This window comes from Oncorhynchus mykiss, chromosome 14 (genome assembly GCF_057628025.1).
Source record: "Oncorhynchus mykiss isolate SJ-2025 chromosome 14, ASM5762802v1, whole genome shotgun sequence".
NCBI classification, from domain to species: Eukaryota; Metazoa; Chordata; class Actinopteri; order Salmoniformes; family Salmonidae; genus Oncorhynchus; species Oncorhynchus mykiss.
The window spans coordinates 7,946,374-7,972,085 of NC_143035.1; the positions used below are offsets into that span (position 1 = coordinate 7,946,374).

Consider the following 25,712-nt stretch of genomic DNA (forward strand, 5'->3'; position numbering starts at 1 on the left):
GGCCAAACTCCTAATAGTAACACATTTAACCTCAACACATGTGCAGCGTGTATGTCAAAGAACAATCACAAACATAACCAATCACAAATCAAACCGCATACTCAAACCCACACAACTCAAACCAGTAGCCTCAATATTTTCCCTTTCAACTGTGAGGGGATTTCAATCATCATAAATACAATGCAAAGTGTATCAAACGTAAAGCATGAACAGGTTGCCTTATAGACAAGCTGTGGTATTCACACACTCCGGTTCAATAGGCTACATGATTTTCTCCATAAAAAAAGCGTTATTGTACAAAGCTGGTTAACTGTAATTGTACAAAAAGATGGGCATCTATTCTATGATAAATACAATCAAATCTATAGTTGATATTTATTTACAGTTCAAGCCTACCTGCGAGGACCCATCAGAATCGTCAAGTTCTCCAGCAAAGTCTGTTGGAGTTTTTCTCAGAGTCTGATCCGCAGGCAGGGTGTTGTCAATGTAAGATGTGACAAACTTGAAGTCACTTGTGCGTGAACCCGTCGTCAGGTAGGCGTCATAATTGTAGGTGCTGCGGAGAGTTCCCGCGCCATCCACATCTGCGTAGTTTGGAGGGAGATACGCACTTGGGATGGTGACCGCTCCGTCAAACATCAGTCTGGGCTTTTTCCTGCGGCAAAAACTCACGACCAGGATGACAATAATGAAGGTAAGGAAAAAGATGGAGACGGACACCAGCGCGATGATCAGATAAGAGGTGAGTTTGGAATTGCTATCATCATAAGATATATCTTTCAGTTCTGGCACTTCAGCCAAGTTATCAGAAATCACTAAATACATGGCACAGGTCGCAGAGAGAGAGGGCTGTCCGTTATCTTTCACTGCCACAATAAGGTTCTGTTTCATGCTGTCAGATTCAGAAATGTCCCGCTGTGTCCTGATCTCTCCGCTGTGGAGACCAATCGTGAAAAGTCCTGGATCCGTGGATTTTACTATATGATAGGACAGCCAGGCGTTCTGGCCGGAGTCCGCGTCCACCGCTATCACCTTGGAAATCAGAGAGCCCACGTGTGCAGCTTTGAGGACCAGCTCGGTCATGAAAGAGTTCCCCTCAGGGGCGGGGTATAGTATCTGAGGAGAGTTGTCATTCACATCTGTTATGAACACACTGACGGTGACGTTGCTGCTGAGCGGAGGAGAACCGTTGTCTCTGGCCATCACGTGGACTTTAAAGCTCCTGAACTGTTCATAATCAAACGACCTCCCAGCGTGGATCATCCCAGTGTCTCCGTTAACGGATAACAATGAGGACACCGGGACACCGTTCATCTCGCCGGGTAAAAGGGAATAAATAACTGTGCCATTCTGTCTCCAGTCTGGGTCTCGTGCAGTAACGGAACACATGGAGGAACCAGGTTGGTTATTTTCAGTCACGTGGGCACTATAGGACTGTTCCTCAAACACAGGTGGGTTGTCGTTCACGTCAGCCACAGATAACTGAACAGTTTTAGAGGAGGACAGCGGCGGAGAGCCCTCATCGGTGGCGGTGATTGTAATGTTGTAATCAGGCACTAGTTCACGGTCCAGTTCGCCCGTGGTCACCAGAGAATAGTAGTTTTTGATGGATGGTACCAGCTTAAAAGGAACGTTTTGCTGAAAGGAGCAACGGACCTGTCGGTTATTTTCAGAGTCTCTATCCTGCACGTTAATGATGCCCACCTCTGTGCCAGGTGACGCGTTCTCAGGTATGGGGTTAGTCAGAGATTTGAGATATATCACTGGGGCGTTGTCATTTATGTCAGTAATTTCTATTATCACTTTCGCATATGAGGCTAAGCCTAAACCATCCTTCGCTTTAATGCGCAGTTCAAACGACGGAACGTCTTCAAAGTCAACAGCGCCGATAACTTTAATTATTCCTGTCTTACGGTCCATAGAAAATACTGTCTTATCCTCATCTGAAATGTGATCGAAATCATAAGCCATCTCTCCATTCACGCCCTCATCTGCATCTGTAGCACTCACTGTTACCACTACAGTACCTAAAGGAGCGTTTTCCTGGAGACGGGCTTTATAGACGGCCTGGCTAAACACTGGGGCGTTATCGTTAGCATCCAGTACAGTGACGTGTATGACCACAGTACCTGATCTCTGCGGAGTGCCGCCATCCATCGTCGTGAGTAATAATTTGAGATCCTTCTTTTGTTCTCGATCGAGCTCTTTCTCTAGAACAAGCTCAACACTGTTACTGTCAACAATCAACACGAAATTGTCATTCCTTTCTAGCGTGTATGTTTGGACTGAGTTGTGTCCTATGTCTGCGTCATGGGCCTCCCCTAATAAGAAACGAGCGCCTTTAGATGCCGATTCGCTTATTTCCATATCTATCATATGCTCGTTGAATTGTGGGGAATTATCATTTATATCTTGAACATGAAGACTAATACGTTGCAGCTCCAAAGGATTCTCTAACACAAGTTCCTGATTTAAAACGCACGAAGCCTTCTTGCCACAAAGCCCCTCTCTGTCAATCCTTTCCGCAACAATAAGATCTCCGGTGCTCAGATTAATGTCACAATAACGTTTACGGTTCCCTTCGGTATCAATACGGGCCTTGCGAGCGGACAGTCTGGTCGCCTCCAGCCCGAGATCTTTGGCTAGATTTCCAATCACAGACCCGCGTTTCATCTCCTCCGGAAAAGAATAGCTCACGTCTCCATAGGCGGACTGCAACGTCATAAGAAAGAAAGCAACGCAGCCGACCAGTGCCACCGAAAATCCTTTGTGTCCCATCACGGGATTAAAACGTGAACACACCATGTAATTAAGATAGTACACTTTTAACAAATAGTATTCCACAAAAAAAACATGCAGTTTGATCAAAATGACATTCTCAAAATGTGCACGCAATCTGACCGTTTCCAACCTCTTCCGCAGCTGAATGGCACCCGAGCCTTGTAACAACACAAGTGGGTGGAGAACAGGATCTATAAAACATAGCTGGTGAATAGCGACACAGTGAGTACCCTTCAGATATTACACATATTATCGTTCAAAAAATGCCTATAGCCTTGGCTGAATTGATCGGGAAACTATTGGAAACGACCAAAGAAAAGAACAACATATAAAAACACAAAAACATCCATAATTGTCAATCAACCGGACTATGTTGATATGAGTTAGGATCAGGCAGAATTAATGCATTACAAAATGGAACGCATCTGCGATCGGGTATTTAATATGAGCTACAATGCAAATATTAGATTTATGCACTTTATAGTGCTGGTCCTTCAGCGAGTACAATCTCATACACAAAAGCAGAGAATGTGAAAAAAGTCCTAAGAGTCCACAATCATTGACTAAACCCCACTGGCTTAAAAAATGGATTGTATGAGATTTCAACATCATGGACAGGGACATAGCGAGGCCGCTGCACGCCAGACACTCTCACGCTTCGAACACACCGAAAGGGTCTGCATTTTGGTACACCAGAATTACATTCATTTCCAATTAAACGCTGCGTTTGCCTTGTAGCATTGCGTTGCAGAGGCAGTTGCAGTGCGTTCGGTGTGGTGCATACGTTGGATACGTGGATTCGGCTATTTTATGCACACCCGTTGCTGACAGGTGTAAAAAGTCGAGCCAACAGCCATGCAATCTCCATAGACAAACATTTGCAGTAGAATTACCTTACTGAAGAGCTCAGTGACTTTCAGTGTGGCACAGTCACAGAACACTACCTTTCCAACACGTCAGTTCGTTACATTTCTGACCTGCTAGAGCTACCCCTGTCAACAGTAAGAGCTGTTATTGTGAAGTAGAAACTTCTAGGAGTAACAACAGCTCAGCCGCAAATTGGTAGGCCACACAAGCTCACAGAAAGGGACAGCAGAGTGCTGAAGCATGTAGCACATAAAAAATCGTCTGTCCTCGGTTGCAACACTCTCTACCAAGTTCCAAACTGCCTCTGGAAGCAACAACAGCACAAGAACTGTTCGTCTGGAGCTTCATTAAATGGTTTTCCTTGGCCGAGGAGCCGCACACAAGCCTAAGATCACCATGCGGAATGCCAAGAATCGGCTGGAGTGGTGTAAATACTTGCCGCCATTGGACTCTGGATCAGTGGAAACGCATTCTCTGGAGTGATGAATCATGCTTCACCATCTGGCAGTCCGACGGATAAATCTGGGTTTGGCGTATGCCATTTGAACGCTACCTGCCCCAATGCCTACTGTAAAGTTTGGTGTAAGAGGAATGTTTTTCATGGTTCGGGATAGGCCTCTTAGTTCCAGTGAAGGGAAATCTTAATGCTACATCATACAATGACATTCTAGACGATTATGTGCTTCCAACTTTGTGGCAATAGTTTGGGGAAGGCCCTTTCCCGTTTCGGCATGACAGTGCCCCCATGCACAAAGTGATGTCCATACAGAAATGGTTTGTCGAGATAGGTGTGGAAGAACTTGACTGGCCTATACAGAGCCCTTACCTCAACCCCAACGAACACCCCTTGAATGAATTGGAACACAGACTGCGAGCCAGGCCTAATCACCAAACACCAGTGCCCAACCTCACTAATGCTCTTGTGGCTGAATGGAAGCAAGTTCCTGCAGCAATGTTCCAACATCTAGTGGAAAGCCTTCCCAGAAAATATATTTCTGTTTTAGCAGCAAAGGGGGGACCAACTCCATATTAATGCCCAAGATTTTGGAATGATGTTTGACAAGCAGGTGTCCACATACTTTTGATTTCTCTCTTTTCTAACCTCATTTCAAATAAGCTTAGACTCCAACAGTGCCAAAAACTCTTATATGAACACATTTCCTGTGAAATCAAAACTGCGCTGCGTGAAGGTGACAAATCCAATAAAACAATCCCAAACAGTACAAAGGCCGTCACAAATCAAACCACATAACGAGATTACATCGAACCTGGGGAACAAACTAGTCAGCTAAATAGACAATCTGCATTGACATAGTCATGGGGAACGGTGATTTCATCCAGGAAAATGCTGTAAAGCATCTTACCTGTAATTGTATAACAATGTAGCTCTATTCCAATACATTGTGAAAACAAATGTAGTTTATTTTTTATTTACAATAAAGGCCTACCTTCGGGGACCCATCAATGTCATCAAGTTCTTCAGAAAAGTCTGCTGGAGTTTTTCTCAGAGTCTGATCTGCGGGCAGCGTGTTGTCAGTGGAAGATCGTACATAGAAGTCACTTGTGCGTGGCTCCGTCGTCAGGTACGTGTTCAAAATGGTAGGCGCTGCGGAGAGTTCCGGTGCCATCCACCTCTGTGTTGTTTGGAGGGAGATACGCGCTGGGGATGGTGACCACTCCATCAAACAAAAGTCAGGGCTTTCCCCTGCGGCCAGGATGACATTAATGAAGGTAAGGAAAAAGGTGGAGACGGACACTAGCCCGATGATCAGATACGTTTTAGTTTTAGAGGAGGACAGAGGGTGGAGAGCCGTGGTCACCAGAGAATAGTCGTTTTTGATTGATGGCCCCTTTCACATCAGCTGATGTCACAAAGTGCTGTACAGAAACCCAGCCTAAAACCCCAAACAGCAAACAATACAGACGTAGAAGCAAGAAACGCTTTGCTGAATGGAGCACGGTTATTCTCAGAGTAACTATCCTGCACGTTAATGATGCCCACCTCTGTGCCAGGTGACGCGTTGTCAGGAATGTGGTTAGTCAGAGATTTTAGATATATCACAAGGGCATTGCCATTTATATCAGTTACTTGTATTATCAACGTTGCCTATGATGCTGACCCTAACCAATCCTTGGCACCGATCTGCATTTCAGATGACGACACCTCTTCATAATCAACTGACCCAAACTCTTATTTCTCCAGTTTTATGATCCATAGCAAATGCAATGTTATTTTCAATTGAAACATCTGCCGATCCTGCTATTTCAAATTGAATCAACTCCTCATTAAAATGTGGAGAGTTATCATTAATACATTGAGCATGAAGACTAATCGTTGCAGCTCCAAAGGATTCTCTAACACAAGTTCCTGTTTCAAAGCGCAAAAAGTATTCTTGCCACAAAGCCCCTCTCTCTCGATTGTCACAATAATGTTTACCGCTCCCTTCGGTATCAATACAGGCCTTAAAAGTGGACAGTCTTCTCGCCTCTAGCCCGAGATTCTTGGCTATATTTCCAATAACAGATCCGCCTTTCATCTTCCCCGGAAAAGAATAACTCACGTCTCCATAGGCGGACTGCAACGTCATAAGAAAGAAGGCAACGCAGCCGACCAGGCTGGTCACCAAGAATCCTTTGCATCCTATCCTTAGAAAACGGTGGAGAAATAGCCGTACATTTAGATCACTTGAAGTATGATAATATTCCACAGGCTGAGATATGTTTTGATTAAAGTCACGCCAAAATGTATAGCAAGAATGAGCAATCTGATTGTTTCCACGGTTTTCTGCATCAGTGGCAAACCCTGAGCTCTGAATATGACAGCAGTGGGAGGAAAGCTGTGGTACATATTCAACCTTAGCTGGTGAACAGTGACACTTAGAGAAACCTTAAGAAATTACATATTAGACTTACATGACACTGCTAAGCACGCAGGAAACATTTACGCACAAGTTATTGAAACACATGCAGGATAAATTATATGTATTTATCTGTATATGTCTCCTCAAATCATTGTTTATTTATCGAATTTATGTATTTCTTTACGGGGTAGGTCAGCTTTGAAATTGCAGATAGATTGTAGCTTCCATTAACGTAATTGTCTGCATCACTGCCTATGTAGATATTCCTTTAAAAACCAGCCGTTTCCAGCTACAATAGTCATTTACAACATTAACAATGTCGACACTGTATTTCTGATCAATGTTATGTTATTTTAATGGACGACAAAATGTGTTTTTCTTTATTTACATTTCTAAGTGACGCCAAACTTTTGAACGGTAGTGTATATACACATTTGTTTTCAATGTTCCTTTGTTACTTCAGCTACATTTAACCCCTCCCATCTATCTCGTAACACCATCCATGTTGGATTTCTATTTGCCATATATTTTTCAACTGTTCTGAACCTTCCTATTCTCAGAATTTCTACAGATTGTAAATGAAAAATAAACCGTTTTGCTAAAAGTATGATTATATTTTTGATCGATTGACTATGACTTTTCAGACCACGCAGTAGTGCTATCTACAGCGTTAGCTCCAGGTAAATGTTACAATTCTTCAACCATTCCTGGACCTGTGACCAAAAACAAGCTACATATGGTCAGTACCAAATCAAATGATCTAATGATTCTGTCTCTTCACAGCAAAAATCTGCAGAGCTGGGAAGGTTGTATACCCCATATGTATAACATTCCATTGTTTGCAAGAATTTTGTATAATAATTTAAATATAAAAATTCAAAGTTTTGAATCCGGCGGTCGTTTTGCGTATCAGTTCATTAACCAGGTGTCATGGAATCTGTACGTCGAAAATCTCTTCCCAACTATTTTGCAATCTATATGGAATTTTTTGGACCTTCAATTAAACTGATATATGTTTTTATTTATCACAATTTTCTTCTAGCAATTATGGTCTTTAATGCAGGGCCCGACAGATAAGTTCCCTACTTTTCCCCCCTTCCACTTTCCTCTTCCATTTTTGCGGTAATGCTGCAATTTGTTGGTTATAATTTTGGGTAAAGCAGACATTTCCATATATTTTTGTTAGCTGCGTGTGTGACATAACTCCATCAGTCCTACTTATGATCTAATTTATAATTTATGTATTATTTTTATTATGTTTTTTAAAATCTATTAGTATATGCGAGTCATGGAGTTTATTCATATTGGTTGTATTATTTGTTTAATTTTTTTCTGGTTGATTAAATTGAAATTGCAACCAACTTTCTATGGCTTGTTTTAAAATGGCGATATTTTTAAGGCCCCAGAAAGGTAATTTCTTTTACATTTTTGTTGACTTTTTATTAACATTTATTGGAGTGAGATCATTTATTTTCGTTAGCGCGTTGGGCCAGTAACCGGAAGGTTGCTAGATCGAATCCCCGAGCAGACAAGGTCAAAATCTGTCCTTCTTCCCCTGTCATTGTTAACAAGAATTTGTTCTTAACTGACTTGCCTAGTTAAATATATATATATTTTTTGTATTAAATTATAATGTCCACATCACCATTGTATTGGTAAACTACACGGTAATGTAAAAGTTGTATTTGTTTGTGATCAAATACGTAATATAGTATAATAATCATAAATTGGTTGTAATCCAGAGAGGTTAGAAAAAGTATATAGATCCTCAATGAAGCTGTGCTGGGATCCAAATTGTGGATTTAAAAGAAGATATCAATCACCTTCGTTTTTAAGCCCTGGATATTTAAACGGACTGGATGTTTATATTTACCACTTATATCCTGTTTCAGGAATAATGCAATCAGACCTTGTTGAGTGTCCGATAATCTACCATTTTCATAGGAGTGTTTAAAACATGCTAATAACGGTCCTCTGACTATATATTTAAAAAAAACTCCACCCAGCCATGGAGTTTTCCCGGACTTAAAAGCTTTAATTGCGTCAAGAAGTTCCTCTTCTGTAATTTGGCCTTCACTTGAGTCTTTCTGTACAGATGTTCATTTTATCTCATTAATAGAATAAAGCAAATCCATACAATTAGCTTCGGTTAGAGGAGATTTAGGAGACTGAAACGAAAACATGCTTAAAGTACTTTGCTTCCTTTTTCAAAATATTGTTTGGTGAATCATGGGTGACTCCGTCATTTGTAACACGTTTCAGTAAACTCTTTTTGGTAGCATTTCTGTGTTGAAGATACATACATAATGTGGTGCTTTTCCCCCAAATTCCACCCAGTTTGCTTTATTTTTATATAATATATTACACTTGATCAAGTTACACCATTTCTTTTCGTTTTTCCTCTAACTTATTCTGAGCCTCTATTGGTACAGTTGTATTGGTATTTATCTGTTCTGTTAGACCTTCTATTTCCTTTGTTAATTAGGACTCTTTTGACATAAATTGCTTTTATTTTAGAGCTGAGTACTGAATTGCATGGCCTCTAAAGGCACAATTAAAAGTGTCCCCCCATGCAATAAGGGAATCTGCTGTACCTATATTATGTCGGGAAAACTAAGTTATACATTTCTCTGTCCTAGTCATCGATTACATTTCCTATATCCTCACCCACATGGAAATTCAGTACGAGCAATGTATATGCTAATTATCTGATTGTCCGACCATCCCATATCAACACTTTTGAAACTTTTGGTGCCAACGAGAATGACATAATAAAGTAGTCAAAACTAGCTTGATTGAGCCTCCGCCATGTGTATCCCACTAGGTAAGGATATTTAAGCCTCCATATATCCACTAGTTCCAATATATCCATGACATTTGTGTTTTCCTTAAGAGCATGGAGGGTGATAGTTTGTAGTGTGATTTCTTTTTAGGTCCATTGAGGTATTTTAAACAGTATTATAATATCCCACCATAATAATAGAGTCTTGTATTGCTTGTAGGGCTGATAATTTATTATATATATTTTCAAAGAATCGTGGATCATCATTATTTGGTCCGTAAAGGTTAATGAGCCATATCTGTTAATGGTCCAACAACATATTTAAAATCATCCATCTACCTTGCGGATATGTTTGGATAATTTGCACATTTGGATCACCCACGCCGCCAAACATACCCTGGTAATATTCTACCGATCCTCGACTTCGGCGATGTCATTTACAAAATAGCTTCCAATACTCTACTCAGCAAACTGGATGCAGTCTATCACAGTGCCATCGGTTTTGTCACCAAAGCCCCATATACCACCCACCACTGCGACCTGTATGCTCCAGTCGGCTGGCCCTCGCTACATATTCATTGCCAGACCCACTGGCCCCAGGTCATCTATAAGTCTATGCTAGGTAAAGCTCCGCCTTATATCAGCTCACTGGTCACGATAACAACACCCACCTGTAGCGCGCGCTCCAGCAGGTATATCTCACTGGTCTTCCCCAAAGCCAACACTTCCTTTGGCCGCCTTTCCTTCCAGTTCTCTGCTGCCAATGACTGGAACGAATTGCAAAAATCGCTGAAGCTGGAGACTTATATTTCCCTCGCTAACTTTAAACATCAGCTATCAGAGCAGCTAAACAATCACTGCAGCTGTACATAGCCCATCTGTAAATAGCCCATCCAATCTACCTACATCATCCCCATATTGTTTTTATTTACTTTTCTGCTCTTTTGCACACCAGTATTTCTACATGCACATCCTCATCTGCTCATCTATCACTCCAGTGTTAATTTGCTAAAGTGTAATTACTTCGCTACTATGGCCTATTTATTGCCTTACCTCCTGCCATTTGCACACACTGTATATAGACTTCCTTTTTTTATATTGTGTTATTGACTGTACGCTTGTTTATTCCATGTGTAACTCTGTGTTGTTGTTTGCTTTGCTTTATCTTGGCCAGGTCGCAGTTATAAATGAGAACTTATTCTCAACTAGCCTACCTGGTTAAATAAAGATTAAATAATAATAACATTTTTTTTTTTTAAATACTGTTAATTAATATCATCACCCCTTTTGAGTTTTTTTGCCCATGGGATAAGTATATCCCCCACCCCACAGTCCTTTTTTCCACACTACTTCATCTAAAATTGTTGAATGAGTTTCCTGTAAACAATATATATTATATTCCTTCTCTTTAAGCCAGATAAATATTTTTCGTGTCTAATAAGCCTTTATCTGTATTAACAAAGCCATTTTTTACACAGAGCAACATGTTTCAGCACCATGGACAGCGGTCACAAGGGGAAGCGCTAGAAATACTCTCACGCTTCCTCTTCTCGTCCCCATGTCAGCAAATAACCTCGTTTTCCAACCTGGACACTGAATACCACAGAATGCTGCCATTCCAGGCCCAATGTAGTGACAGAGAGATGGTGGATTAAAACGAGCTAAATCCCAACCTATAAAGATATTGCATGTCAACCAAATTAACTGACGGGAAATATCCGGACACGGACCCGTTGTACACGATGTGTAGGCTAACACACATGCAGTTCACAATTGCTGCGCTCGCATTATAGTATTTACTGTCGGCTGTCATGAGGGGATTGGGAGGGAGGGAAAGAGACGCGCCTGCGCAATTCATTGAAGTAGCTCGTGGCTGATGCTACACAGCGGCATGCAGAGAGTCATTTTAGAACTGCACACATCGAATAAATGAAGGCACCGACTGTAGTTGACCCAATGATTAGCCTTAGTATTTGAATGCACGTGATCCACTGAATGCAGTGGCACTGAACAACAACTCGCCTACGCTTCTCGGGTTTTCGAGGACTAGACAATATTCGTCGGGAACACATTTAGCCTAAACATTTTGGTTTCTGTAAGGCAACGTTCCAAACACGCGAAGCTTCAGCATCGTGTCACTCTTATTCAATGTTCCAATAGGCCCACCCCACCTCTTCTCTGTGGCATCTATGACGACATCCTCCTTGCATCTGATCCAGTGACAGTGGGAAATAGGAAACAACCTGCAGTGATAAAATAAGCTCGTTAAATATGATTGCTAGCACAGTGTCATTCTATATATTGCTGCTTGCTTGCAAATAATGGAACGTGACGGTAACATACACGTTTATCTGATATGTAGGCATACATCGGGAAATAATGCTGGGGTCATATTTTGGTTAATTAAAGTTGTGAATCAGTTTAGTGTGATAGACCCGTTCTCCAGAGGGACTGGTCAGGGCATGCGCTGCTAAACTTGCATTTGGCTCAATCAGACTATTCTCGTGTGAACGTGCATTTTTGGGCAAGGATGATGATACTGTGATGTAAATGCATACATGACCTGTTATTGGTTGTAGACGAAGGCAACTATAACCGCACTGTCCCCCCCCCCCCCCCCCCCCCCCCTCCCTGTTTGGCCTTATTCATTACGTTTTGGACCAGACACAGTTTACTCCAAACAGAATACGTTTTGCACGCAAACGCGAAAAACAAATTCAGGTAGTTCCATCCCGGTATCGTTTGCTTCCGTTTGGTCACCGTTGCAAGACGTAATGAACAATCCCTGCCAGGCCCGTATGTGCTGTGTTTCTCCAGCAGATAGCGCCTCTCACTCACAGCGCGAGCCAGCAAGACTCGATGTGGACGAAACAGATGAGAGCGATAAACGGTCTTCCAACTAATTGTGCACTACAACAGCTTTGCAACGTGTTATGCTGGTGGTATAAAGCGTATCTAAATTGCATACAGAATTGCAGACGCGTGTTATCACCCTGTAAGCTGTTTGTTTGTGTGTGACTGTAAAGTGTTGCTTCCGGGAGATAGAAGCGTGTGTTGCGTCGTCCACCCATTGCATCATGGGGCGCATAGTCTGCGCATTTTCCTCAGTGCAAGGCAAGGAAGGGCTTTTCAGTTGTAGGCAGATTTGCATCTATAGCCAAATCATCTAGGTCTATGAAGAAACACTGAGAACCCACTGGGCACAGACGTCAATTCAAGGTCAATTTCACCTGGGTTCGACAGGAAACAACATTGATTCAACCAGTGTGTGCCCAGTAGGAAAGCATGTTATGTCTTCTATAGAGTATGCTATACATATGAGAGAGAGAGAGAATAGAGAACAGGGACTCATGGTCAAATCTGATCAACTTCAGGCCTGCAGTCTCTGGGCTCCTCATTAGACCAGTCTCTCTGGCAACTGCAGCCAGTATAGCGTCAGCAGCCATTTTGTTTGGGTCTAATCAGCCCTTTTAAGACCTCTATTGTGCCCTGTTCACTGTGCCCTCGCTCTTATGACCCTCCAGCTACAGTCTGGCACATAGCCTGGAGCGGAAGAGACGACACAAACACGCCAGGCTACACAAAGCACCTCTGCGGTGTGGCTGTGAATGTGACCGTGACGGTTGGTTGGTCATCAGAGATGGACGGCGCTGTGCTGCTGTAGCCTGCTTTGTGTAGTGTGGGCAGCATGGGGACATGGTGTTTGTCTGGCACGTCCTGTGAGGCAGGTGTGACTGCCAGCTCCGTGAGTCAGCAACACTACCTTGCTCTGCTACAGAGTAGGGAAATACTGTAAGTGTTCAATATGATGAACGACAAAACTGCAAATGACAGACGCAACACTCCATAGGAATATTTATGGAGCTTTATTAAAATCAAAAGTGCACATTGCGTCTTTCATCAGTGCTGCGCAAACACACACTCACTCCATTTGGATTGGCTTTATGGTAATGCTCTTGTCTGAGCTTCACGTCCTTCACACACCCACCGCACACACTGACGCTGTCCTTGCCCGCTCCCTCTCCGCAGACCCGGCGTGAGTTTACCGTCAGTCACTTCATTTCCATGCCTGTCTGCCCCTCTTTCATTATCTCTCTCTCGCACTCTCTTAGGCACTCTGTATTTCAACCCTGGCAAGCGTTGTTGCTGCGGAGTGGATTTATTACAGACATCCATCTCCACGTCTGCTTGGCTGTGGTTATGTCTCCGACCCACCCTGTTTGCTTCCCTCAGCAGGATGTTGTTCTTGACGAGTCACTGCGGCAGGAGAGCTGGCTGTCACCACATGACAAACCCCACCACAGACACCCCCAAAACCGTTAACCCCTGAAACATTACATCTCAATCCCTCAAACCCAAACACTCCAACCCGGTACGGTATACATTCACGTCCCAAATACTCTGTTAAAAGCCATAATAAGCAACAATGAACTCTTACATTGAACGGAGTGGGAGTGACAGCGAGGTAGCCATGATGAAATGAAGTGTTTCAGTCATTTAAGTATGCACTGTGCAGAACCTTGCCTGCTTTTTGCATTTCAGTCATCCAGTGCTTACCTCGTCCTGACTTCAGGTTAAGCTGCACTCCTTCATCTCCCTCTCCACAATCCCTCACTCCGTTTTCAGGGTTGTCAGTTCTTTTTTTTTTGCAGTGAGATGAAGGGTTGGAGTCACTCAGGGCCTTTTTTTAAACATTCCTTCTCTCAAAACCAGTCCTAGTTTTCATCATAATGTTGTGTGGGACTAAATTGGCTCCTATTTATCTTTGTGGATGGCATATAAGTAGATCACAGTCGTGTAGAAGAGAGACCAGAGACCCCTGTTAGTATAGCAGTCTATTGCTAGTAGTGCTCGAGGTCTGTTAGTTCTGCCACAATGCATATCCATATTCATTAACTGGAGCGATTCACTACTCTACAGACCAAACGCTGCTGGCTACTCTTTCCCCCCTTCCCCTCGCTTGTATGTTTGTTTGTGTTACTGAGAGAGTTGAAATAACACAAAATGCAGAAATTAAGAAGGCTAGGACCCCTTTGTGAATTCTCTGGGGAGAGTTGAGATGCTATTCCCACGCTTGCAGACCAGGATGTCAGTGATTCTATATGTTTGTCTGGTGTTGTTCTGGAACACAGGGTGTGCTGGGTCAGTGCAGCTGAAGTTTGTCTTGACAGTGTACCTGTGATCGGAGGAGGGTTCAGGGGAATCATCTCATCTCATTGACGTAGACACCAAGCGAGAGAAAAGGTTTGTGTGTGTGTGTGTGTGTGTGTGTGTGTGTGTGTGTGTGTGTGTGTGTGTGTGTGTGTGTGTGTGTGTGTGTGTGTGTGTGTGTGTGTGTTTGTGTGTGTGTGTGTGTGTGTGTGTGAGAGAGAGAGAGAACTCTGACAGTCCATTGTCAGACGGAAGGAACCCCGCCCATCCTGCCTTCCTGGTCCCCCACTGTTTCCACCCTCCACCTCTGTACAATGAGATTATCATAAGACTGTTGCCATGGAGACATGGCCCCTATTTGTGGTAACCATAGAAACCTCCTATTCTGCAGAGAGAGAGATCGAGAGAGAGGGGAGAGTGAGAGAGAGGGTTGTTTTGGCAGGCGGCATTAACATGTGAACCCTTGAACTCTCTTCACCGCCAGCTCCCTCCCTTCTCCAAGATGCAGAATGGAAGAGGGAGTGAAAGAGACAGAGGCAGAGAGATAAAATGAGAGAGGAGGGTGAGAGATGAGCAACAAACATTATTGCATGCAGCTCAAAAACTCCGATGAGAGGCAGCAGAGAAAAGAGACGTGAAAAGAGACAAGAGCTCTCAGATCTTTCAAAGCTTCCTGCTAGATAAACGGCCATTAATCACTCAGCTATCAATGTGCTGGAGGAACACTTAAGTGCTCCAAACCCCATAATTAACACTGTGGAAATCAGGGAACCAAGTCAATGGATCACAGTCTAATTGGAATATTTTTAGAATTCTAAATTAGCACTTTAGATAGTTAGTCCATGGTCAGGACCAAAAGTTGGTCCACATTGGGGTGGCAAAGGTTTGATGGTATTAAAATGGTTCCCCACAAGCCCCTGATCAAATGTACTATATATAATGTATGGTAACGTCTCTCCAAAAAAAGTATCTTTCTATATTTTTCACACCATTATATGTCTTGCTGTATGAGATATACAGTACCAGTCAAAAGTTTGGACGCACCAACTCATTCAAAGGTTTTTCTTTATTTTTACTATTTTCTACATTGTAGAATAGTAGTGAAGACATCACAACTATGAAATAACACATATGGAATTATGTAGTAACCAAAAAAGTGTTGAACAAATCTAAATCTATTTTATATTTGAGATTCTTCAAAGTAGCCACCCTTTGCCATGATGACAGCTTTGCACACTCTTGGCATTCTCTCAACCAGCTTCATGAGGTAGTCACCTGGAATGCATTTCAATTAACAGGTGTGCCTTGTTAAAAGTTCATTTGTAGAATTTCTTTCATTCTTAATGCGTTTGAGAAAATCAGTTGTGTTGTGACCAGGTACGGTAAGTATACAGAAGATAGCCCTATTTGGTAAAATACCAAGTCCATATTATGGCAAGAACATCTCAAAGAAGCAAAGAATAAGTACCTCATTGCTTTAACGGTACCTCAGATTGCAGCCCAAATAAATACCTCACAGAGTTCAAGTAACAGACACATCTCAACATCAACTGTTCAGAGGAGACTGCGTGAATCTGGTCTTCATGGTCAAATTGCTGCAAAGAAACTACTACAAAAAGACACCAATAAGAAGAAGAGACTTGCTTGGGCCAAGCAATTGACATTAGACCAGTGGAAATCTGTCCTTTGTTCTGATGAGTCCAAATGTGCGATTTTTGGTTACAGCTGCCGTGTCTTTGTGAGAAGCAGAGTAGGTGAACGAATTATCTCTGCATGTGTGGTTCCTACCATGAAGCATGGAGGAGGAGGTGTGATGGTGTGGGGGTGCTTTGCTTGTGACACTGTCAGTGATTTATTTGGAATTCAAGGCACACTTAGCCAGCATGGCTACCATAGCATTCTGCAGTGATACGCAATCCCATCTGTTTTGCGCTTGATGGGACTATCACTTCCAGACTGTGTAAGGGCTATTTTACCAAGAAGGAGAGTGATTGAGTGTTGCATCAGATGACCTGGACCCACAATCAACTGATCTCAACCCAATTTAGTTGGTTTGGGAAGAGTTGGACCGCAGAGTGAAGGAAAAGCAGCCAAGTGCTCAGCATATGTGGGAAATCGTTCAAGACTGTTGGAAAAGCATTCCAGGTGAAGTTGGTTGAGAGAATGTCAAGAATGTGCAACGCTGTCTTCAAGGCAAAGGGAGGCTACTTTGAAGATTCTAAAATATATTTTGATTTGTTTAACACTTTTTTGGTTACTACTAGAGGTCGTCCGGTTAATCGAAATGGCCGATTAATTAGGGCCGATTTCAAGTTTTCATAACAATCGGAAATTGGTATTATTTGGCGCCGATTTTGACGATTTAATTTTTTTTTATACCTTAATTTAACTAGGCAAGTCAGTTAAGAACACGTTCTTATTTTCAATGGCGGCCTAGGAACGGTGGGTTAACTGCCTTGTTCAGGGACAGAAGGACAGATTTTCACTTTGTCAGCTCAGGGGATTCAATCTTGCAACCTTACAGTTAGCTAGTCCAACGCTCTAACCACCTGCCTCTCATTGCACTCCATGAGGAGCCTGCCTGTTACGCGAATGCAGTAGAAGCCAAGGTACGTTGCTAGCTAGCATTAAACCTATCTTCTAAAAAACAATAAATCAATCATAATCACTAGTTATAACTAACTAGTTATAACACACGGTTATAACACATGGTTGATGATATTACTAGTTTATCTAGCGTTTCCTGCGTTGCATATAATCGATGCAACGCTGGGGGATGATTTAACAAAACCGCATTTGCGAAAAAAGCACAATCGTTGGACGACTGTACCTAACCATAAACACCAATGCCTTTCTTAAAATCAATACACAGACGTATATATTTTTAAACCTGCATATTTAGCTAAAATAAATCCAGTTTAGCAGGCAATATTAACCAGGTGAAATTGTGTTATTTCTCTTGCGTTCATTGCATGCAGAGTCAGGGTATATGCAACAGTTTGGGCAGCCTGGCTCATTGCGAACTAATTTGCCAGAATTGTATGTAATTATGACATAGCATTGAAGGTTGTGCAATGTAACAAGAATATTTAGACTTAGGGATGCCACCCGTTAGATAAAATACAGAACGGTTCCGTATTTCACTGAAATAATAAACGTTTTATTTTCAAAATGATAGTTTCCGGATTCGACCATGTTAATTACCAAAGGCTCGTATTTCTGTGTGCTATTATGTTATAATGAAGTCTATGATTTGATAGAGCAGTCTGACTGAGCGATGGTAGGCAGCAGCAGGCTCGTAAGCATTCATTCAAACAGCACTTTCTGCATTTTGCCAGCAGCTCTTCGCAAGCACAGTGCTGTTTATGACTTCAAGCCTATCAGTCTAATGGCTGGTGTAACCGATGTGAAATGGCTAGCTAGTTAGCTGGGTGTGCGCTAACAGTGTTTCAAACGTCACTCACTCTGAGACTTGGAGTAGTTATTCCCCTTGCTCTGCAAGGGCCGCGGCTTTTGTGGAGCGATAGGTAATGCTGCTTCGAGTGTTGCTGTTGTAGATGTCTTCCTGGTTCGATCTGGTTACACTGGCAATACTATAGTGCCTATAAGAACATCCAATAGTCAAAGGTATATGAAATACAAATGGTATAGAGAGAAATAGTCCTATAAATACTATATTAACTACAACCTAAAACCTCTTACCTTGGAATATTGAAGACTCATGTTAAAAGGAACCACCAACTTTCATATGTTCTCATGTTCTGAGCAAGGAACTTAAACGTTTTCTTTTTTACATGGCACATATTGCACTTTTACTTCTCCAAATTGATTTTTATTGATGTATTGTATTAAGTTAAAATAAGTGTTAATTCAGTATTGTTGTGATTGTCATTATTACAAATATATATTTTTTAATCGTCCGATTAATCGGTATCGGCTTATTTGGTCCTCCTGATTCCATAGGTGTTATTTCATCGTTTTGACGTCTTCACTATTATTCTACAATGTAGAAAATAGTAAAAATAAAGAAAAACCCTTGAATATGTAGCTGTGTCCAAACTCTTGACTGGTAGTGTATATGTTCACAGGCTGATAAAGGAATGTTGAGACATGTTGGAATGTTCAGGTTGATAAAGGAATGTTGAGACATGTTGGAATGTTCACAGGCTGATAAAGGAATGTTGAGACAAGTTGGAATGTTCACAGGCTGATAAAGGAATGTTGAGACATGTTGGAATGTTCACAGGTTGATAAAGGAATGTTGAGACATGTTGGAATGTTCACAGGCTGATAAAGGAATGTTGAGACATGTTGGAATGTTCACAGGCTGATAAAGTAATATTGAGACATGTTGGAATGTTCATAGGCTGATAAAGGAATGTTGAGACAAGTTGGAATGTTCACAGGCTGATAAATGAATGTTGAGACAAGTTGGAATGTTCACAGGCTGACAAAGTAATGTTGAGACATGTTGGAATGTTCATAGGCTGATAAAGGAATGTTGAGACAAGTTGGAATGTTCACAGGCTGATAAAGGAATGCTGAGAGAAGTTGGAATGTTCACAGGCTAATAAAGGAATGTTGATACAAGTTGGAATGTTCACAGGCTGATAAAGGAATGTTGAGACAAGTTGAAATGTTCACAGGCTGATAAATGAATGTTGAGACATGTTGGAATGTTCACAGGCTGATAAAGGAATGTTGAGACATGTTGGAATGTTCACAGGCTGATAAAGGAATGTTGAGACAAGTTGGAATGTTCACAGGCTGATAAAGGAATGTTGAGACATGTTGGAATGTTCACAGGCTGATAAAGGAATGTTGAGACAAGTTGGAATGTTCACAGGCTGATAAAGTAATGTTGAGACAAGTTGGAATGTTCACAGGCTGATAAAGTAATGTTGAGACAAGTTGGAATGTTCACAGGCTGATAAAGTAATGTTGAGACATGTTGGAATGTTCACATGCCCATTGAAAGTATCAAACAACAGTGGAACATTATTTTGAGTGGATCTCATCTTAAAACCTATGCTACAGTGCATTCGGAAAGTATTCAGACCCCTTGACTTTTTTCACATTTTGTTACGTTACAGCCTCATTCAAAAATGTATTACATTTCCGACCCCCCCCCCTCATCAATCTACACACAGTACCCCATAATGAAGAAGCAAAAACAAGATTTTAGTATAAAAAATATAAACTGAAATATTAAATTTACATAATTATTCAGACCCTTTACTCAGTACTTTGTTGAAGCACCTTTGGCAGCGATTACAGCCTTGAGTATTCTTGTGTATGACGCTACAAACTTGACACACCTGTATTTAGGGAGTTTTTCCCATTCTTCTCTGCAGATCCTCTCAAGCTCTGTCAGGTTGGATGGGGAGCGTTGCTGCACAGCTATTTTCAGGTCTCTCCAGAGATGTTTGATCAGGATCAACTTCGGGCTCTGGCTGGGCCACTCAAGGACATTCAGAGACTTGTTTCGAAGCCACTCCTGCGTTGTGGTGGCTGTGTGCTTAGGGTTGTTTTCCTGTTGGAAGGTGAACCTTCGCCCCAGTCTTAGGTGCTGAGAGCTCTGGAGCAGGTTTTCATCAAGGATCTATCTGTACTTTACTCCGTTCATCTTTCCCTCGATCCTGACTGGTCTCCCAGTCCCTGCTGCTGAAAAACATCCCCACAGCATAATCCTGCCACCACCATGCTTCACCGTAAGGTTGGTGTCAGGTTTCCTCCAGGCGTGACGCTTGGATTCAGGCCAAAGAGTTCAATCTTGGTGTCATCAGACCAGAGAATCTTGTTTCTCATGGTCTGAGAGTCCTTTTGGTGCCTTTTGGCCAACTCTAAGCAGGCTGTCATGTGCCTTTTACTGAGGAGTGGCTTCTGTTTGGCCACTAAACCATAAATGCCTGATTGGTAGAGTGCTGCAGAAATGGTTGTCCTTCTGGAAGGTTCTCCCATCTCCACAGAGGAACTCTGGAGCTCTGTCAGAGTGACCATCGGGATCTTGTTCACCTCCCTGACCAAGGCCCTTCTCCCCGGATTGCTCAGTTTGGCCGGGTGGACAGCTCTAGGAAGAGTCTTGGTGGTTCCAAACTTTTTCCATTTAAGAATGATGGAGGCCACTGTGTTCTTGGGGACCTTCAATGCTGCAGAAATGTTTTGGTACCCTTCCCCGGATATGCACCTCAACACAGTCCTGTCTCGGAGCTCTATAGACAATGCCTTCGCCTTCATGGCATGGTTTTTGCTCTGAAATGCACTGACTGTTTGGACCTTATATAGACAGGTGTGTGCCTTTCCAAATCAAGTTCAATCAATTGAATTTACCACAGGTGGACTCCAGTCAAGTTGTAGAAACATCTCAAGGATTCCAATGGAAACAGGACGGCACCAAAGCTCAATTATGAGTTTCATTGCAAAGGGTCTGACTACTTACATAAATAAGATATTTCAGTTTTTTATTTTTAATAAATTTGCTAAAATTTCAACAACAAAAAAAATGTTGCTTTGTCTTTATGGGGAACTGTGTGTAGACTGATGAGCAAAAACATTTATTTAATCCATTTTAGAATAAGGCTGTGACGTGACAAAATGTTGAAAAAGTCCAGGGGTCTGAATACTTTCCGAATACACTGTATGCCATACTTTGTTCATCATTTTCTGTTGTTCTCATTGTACCACACATTTGAAGCCTTTATTGGTCTTATAACACCAACAATTTATTGTCTTGTCTTTACTATCATTAAATTGAAGACTTAGTTTTTATCAAAGGTTCTCTGTAATTAGTATTACACGATCAAACTGATTAATCATGTAACTGTAATTAACTAGGAAGTCGGGGCACCAAGGAAAATATTCATGTTACAAAAGTTATCATTTCCTAAAATAACTTTTCAGATATTTTCATATCTGATCCATAGTCTTCTGATTAATTAATTATTTACTTTACCTCACGTTAGTCTCATTCTAAATGTCGTAAATGGTTGGTTATCTGCACGAACCCAGTCTTCACTATGAGTCATCCATACATCAATTGTCTTAAATCCTTTATTTATTACTAACTAAGTAATTCACAGAAATATATAAACAAAACAACAAAGTAAATATGGTTACAAGAAATGATACGAGAATGTGCCCTAGTGGGCTAAACCGGCATGGCGGCTTGTTAGACAAAAGGGGAAGTGGGGGTCGACTAAGAATTCACTAGAGAGTTAACAATTGAAATGCTAATCCTTTACACATGAATGCTCACTCATTCGGGAACAAATGCAATCAATATATATATATTTACACTCAGTGTGTCGTCTTGATCGCTGTTGAAAAGTTTGTTTCTTTTGTAGAATTGTCCGTCTGTCTCTCTCTCTGTCATGGTTATAATGGTTAGTTCAGAGTGACATTCATTCATGTTGTTGTAGAATGGATGTTTCGGCGGTTGTCGTTCTTTGCGTTCAATGATACCGAATTCCTAGCTGCAGACTAGTAATTAATATCAAAGACTTGTTCTTATTCTGTCGGTATCGATAGTCTAAGAGTTTAACCACGTGGTATGGTTAAAAGATTCAGCAATGGTCAAACAGTATCATACTCACTCATTCATCTTATGCAACAATTAGATGTAAACCTCATATCTGAGGCTATTATATAAACAGCGTTATGGTAATGTGGCCACACCGTCTCCCATGAGCTTCCCCAAGTTGTGACAAACGGACCAGTTCGTAGCTGGATTCTTCACCGATCTTTTATACCTTCTCCGGTAGGTAAACGTTGTTCGGACCTCAAGTTCTGTGAGGTGGAAGAAATTCCTTTGTTCTCTATGAAACTTCACTCTCTCTCTATACTGTCCTCTCCTCAGGAATTTACGACCTCTCTCTGACCACAGCAGCCTAGTTGAAGGAGGCAAGGGGGAGGCAGGGAGAAGGGGATGGGCTTGCTGTACCCAAAGAGGGCAACGTCATGACATTATTCAGTTATGAATTGCGGCCAACTTGATGTCTGCTGGGACTGATTATAGGCAAAATGGGTCTCCTTGTTCTGTGTGAAATTATAATATATACACAGGGCTCCTCTAAGGACCTGATAAAGATGTATATCACTGTGATGTTACAGTAGTACAGCAGTATTGTTTAAATGCTTTTCTTGTGATTTAACTTAAACTTTTCCACTGTGCTCTATAAACCATTTACCAAATCCTAGGTGTCTCTTTGGTGGACCAAAATGCGTTCACTATATGCACTGATCTCTATGGTCAAATTATTTGACCTCTTTGTATTTAGTCAATCAACAATTAATTCAAGTATAATTGATTCAACGTTTGATATAAAAGCAGGTGTTCTTCAGGACACACTGTGACTGTGGCAGTCACAGAGGACAATAGGAGGAGCCAGGTCACTCAGCCAGTCTCTCTCATCTCCTTTGGGACTGAGCCTTTCTGACTGGGTGCCACAGCAGAGACAGGTGTGTGTGTGTGTGTGTGTGTGTGTGTGTGTGTGTGTGTGTGTGTGTGAGAATGCCTGCCTATTCTCCACAGACTGATGCAGACCAATGTCTGCTCTTTTTCTCTCACTCTCTCTCTTCAACTTGAAGAGAAACACTCTAGCCCTGTCTCTCACCCCTCCCCCCTCTCTCACTCTCCCTAGCAACAAGGTCCAACAGCAAATATACACTGTAAAAATTTACCCACAGACTTCGTACATATTTCAAAAGAAAATCAGTTTTACTTAAAATAATATGTTTCTGGTTTTACTTCCATTTTTGAATATAGTACTTCATGTAAATGTGTTGGAAAAGACTGGCATTTGCAAATAAAAATCCAAGGGAACATTTCAACGGGCGTAATCCTTTTTTGGTAACTTGGAATGTAGTTTGAATCTCTCTACACATTATTTTCGACGAAATGTCAAAAATATTTGTGGAAAACGTTAAATAACATTATTCAAGTACGAAAAGCCTTTAGCCAGCTATATTGCCAGAGTACGTTACATATTTGCACGTTGATAAGCAAACTAGTTAACGGCCGTGATGTCTGTATTAGTTAGCTAGTGGTGGGCAGGCTACTAGCTAGTAAGCTAGCAGTACATTTACTCGCCTCGGGGCTGTTTTTAACATTTTGCCATTTTTGTGTAACTTTTATATTAACCGAAATAGCTATGTAACATATTAGCCACCTAGCTTCTCAAACAAAAAACATCTTCTGCAAACATTACAGTAGAACTGAACACATGGTGCTCCTGCAATTTAATGTTTGCCTGCAAGGCAAGCTACCCAGGCAGAGACGGGTAGGAACAATACGTAGCTAGCTAGCTAACTACACCTAGTTATCTAGCAACACCTGTCCTTGCAGAAACCTTCTTGCTGTGCTCGTGTTCGCAACACGTTCAAAGGCAGCACTGAAAACATTGACCTTGTGCAGTCAATATCTATCTAATCTATATAATAATCTAGTCAATATCTAACAGCCAAACTAGCTGAATGAAATAACTGGGCTGGCTAGTAAGATAGATAACAAGCAGCTCTTCCAAGTCAGCTTGGATTGCTATGTTTTTTTTTTTTTTTTGTAGTTAGCTTGCTATCTAAAGCTGAAGTCATTCGATTTTTAATTTTCCTGACATTGTTATAGATTTTAATACAACTCTTCTTTATGTATAGGTATTCAGACGTTCCTGAGTACCGGACAGACCATATTTTCCAGAATACATTGGAAAGGTACGTCAGTATATTCAAATGTCTGTGTGTTTTCATTGTAACTCACATAAGTGCTTGTAGGGCCCCATGATTTCTGCAATGCAAAGACGGAATCCAGAAATTTAAACAGAATACACGGTACCCCTCGGACAGGACACACAGGATATTTTTATTACAGTACCCCAACATTAGTGTGAATAATAGGTATTAGATGTATCCTGTATTTTTAAATCAACTAAATGGATTGAACACGTTAGGCAACAAAAAGTTAACACGGAATTCTGGAAAATAAAACAGCATTTGGGACAAATAGAACAAGGATTTCATAGGGTCCTATTAGTGTTTTACTCAATGTGTTGTCGCCCAGGCAGGTATAGACAATGTGTGTCTTCCTTATTTTAGAATGAGATAGTTTATGGGGGCAGCAGGTAACCTAGTGGTTAGAGTGCTGTGCCGGTAACCGAAAGGTTGCTGGATCGAATCCCCGAGCTGACAAGGTCAAAATCTGTCGTTCTGCCCCTGAACAAGGAAGTTAACCCATTGTTCCTCTGTAGGCTGTCACTGTAAATAACAATTTGTTCTTAACTGACTTGCCTAGTTAAATAAAAGTTACACAAGTAATAATATATGTTTGTGCTGATGTATACACACAAACAAAATGAATGGATTATATCTTAATTCCGTAGGGATCAGGCGGCACATGCAATGTAAGAGCTGCAGTTTTGCTGCTTTCAAGTACAAATACGTGACAACCACAACATTGTGAGTGTCAAAATGGCAAAGACCTTCTAATATCGAAGACAAGATGTCATTCAGGCCCTTCCTGTGAGGACTTCAAAGAAATATGGTCAGCCCCTTTTAAGCCCAACCAGGTACAAAATATAGCTGAATGAAAATAGTAAATGTAGGTCCATTTTTTAAATATTCATTTAAATATGTTCTGTTACCTTGACCTAATATTCTAATCTACAATTATACATGCAGTAAAGATTAGTCTGAACATTCTCACTCTGCACATGCCTTGGGAGGAGTTTCCCAACAGCATTCTGTCTCTCAGATCATCTGTTGTCCTTATCTGTTCAGAAGATGTTTTCTCTCTCTCTCTCTCTCTCTCTGATTAAGGAATGGTTCAGAAGAATTGCAACTGTTGCTCTGGAACACCTTCACAATAGTATATAGGTTATGCTGTATGTATTTAGTTGCCTGTATAAAATGCTAATATTTGTATAACATCATATTACAGTGCGACACCATCCAGGAAAGAAGAGACATTGTGATCCGTGCCCTGATCATATACCTCGGCGAGAGGGTTGAAGACCTTATTACAGAACACAAGGTAAAGGTTTTTATTTTTGTATCCTTATTTTTCTCTAAATGAGGTATCTTCCTTTGTTTCCCTCTCCTCCTCAAGTGGCACAGTTAACGTAATAGCCTTGCCTGTTATTTCTTAATTGTTTCACTCAGGATGCTAACGACACCGTGATCCGAGAGGACCTCGTTCAGCATGTGATGAAGGTGTTCACTGTGAAGGATCTGCACCAGAATATAGGGCATGGGATCTGCATCGAAGGAGCAGAGGTCCTGGC

General features: G+C 41.5%; 1 protein-coding gene across 2 annotated transcripts in view; it reads right to left on the reverse strand.

Annotated features, from left to right (window-relative positions):
* The window catches only part of LOC110488686 (protocadherin gamma-C5), a 192,106-nt gene extending 188,989 nt beyond the window's left edge, over positions 1-3,117 (reverse strand). For both annotated transcript variants that reach the window (XM_090198249.1, XM_036942794.2), the window contains exon 1: positions 397-3,117. In XM_090198249.1, the coding sequence (XP_090054375.1) occupies positions 397-2,805 (2,409 nt within the window). In that variant the 5' untranslated portion in view covers positions 2,806-3,117. The remainder of the gene's footprint in view (positions 1-396) is intronic.
* Between the last annotated feature and the right edge of the window lie 22,595 nt (positions 3,118-25,712).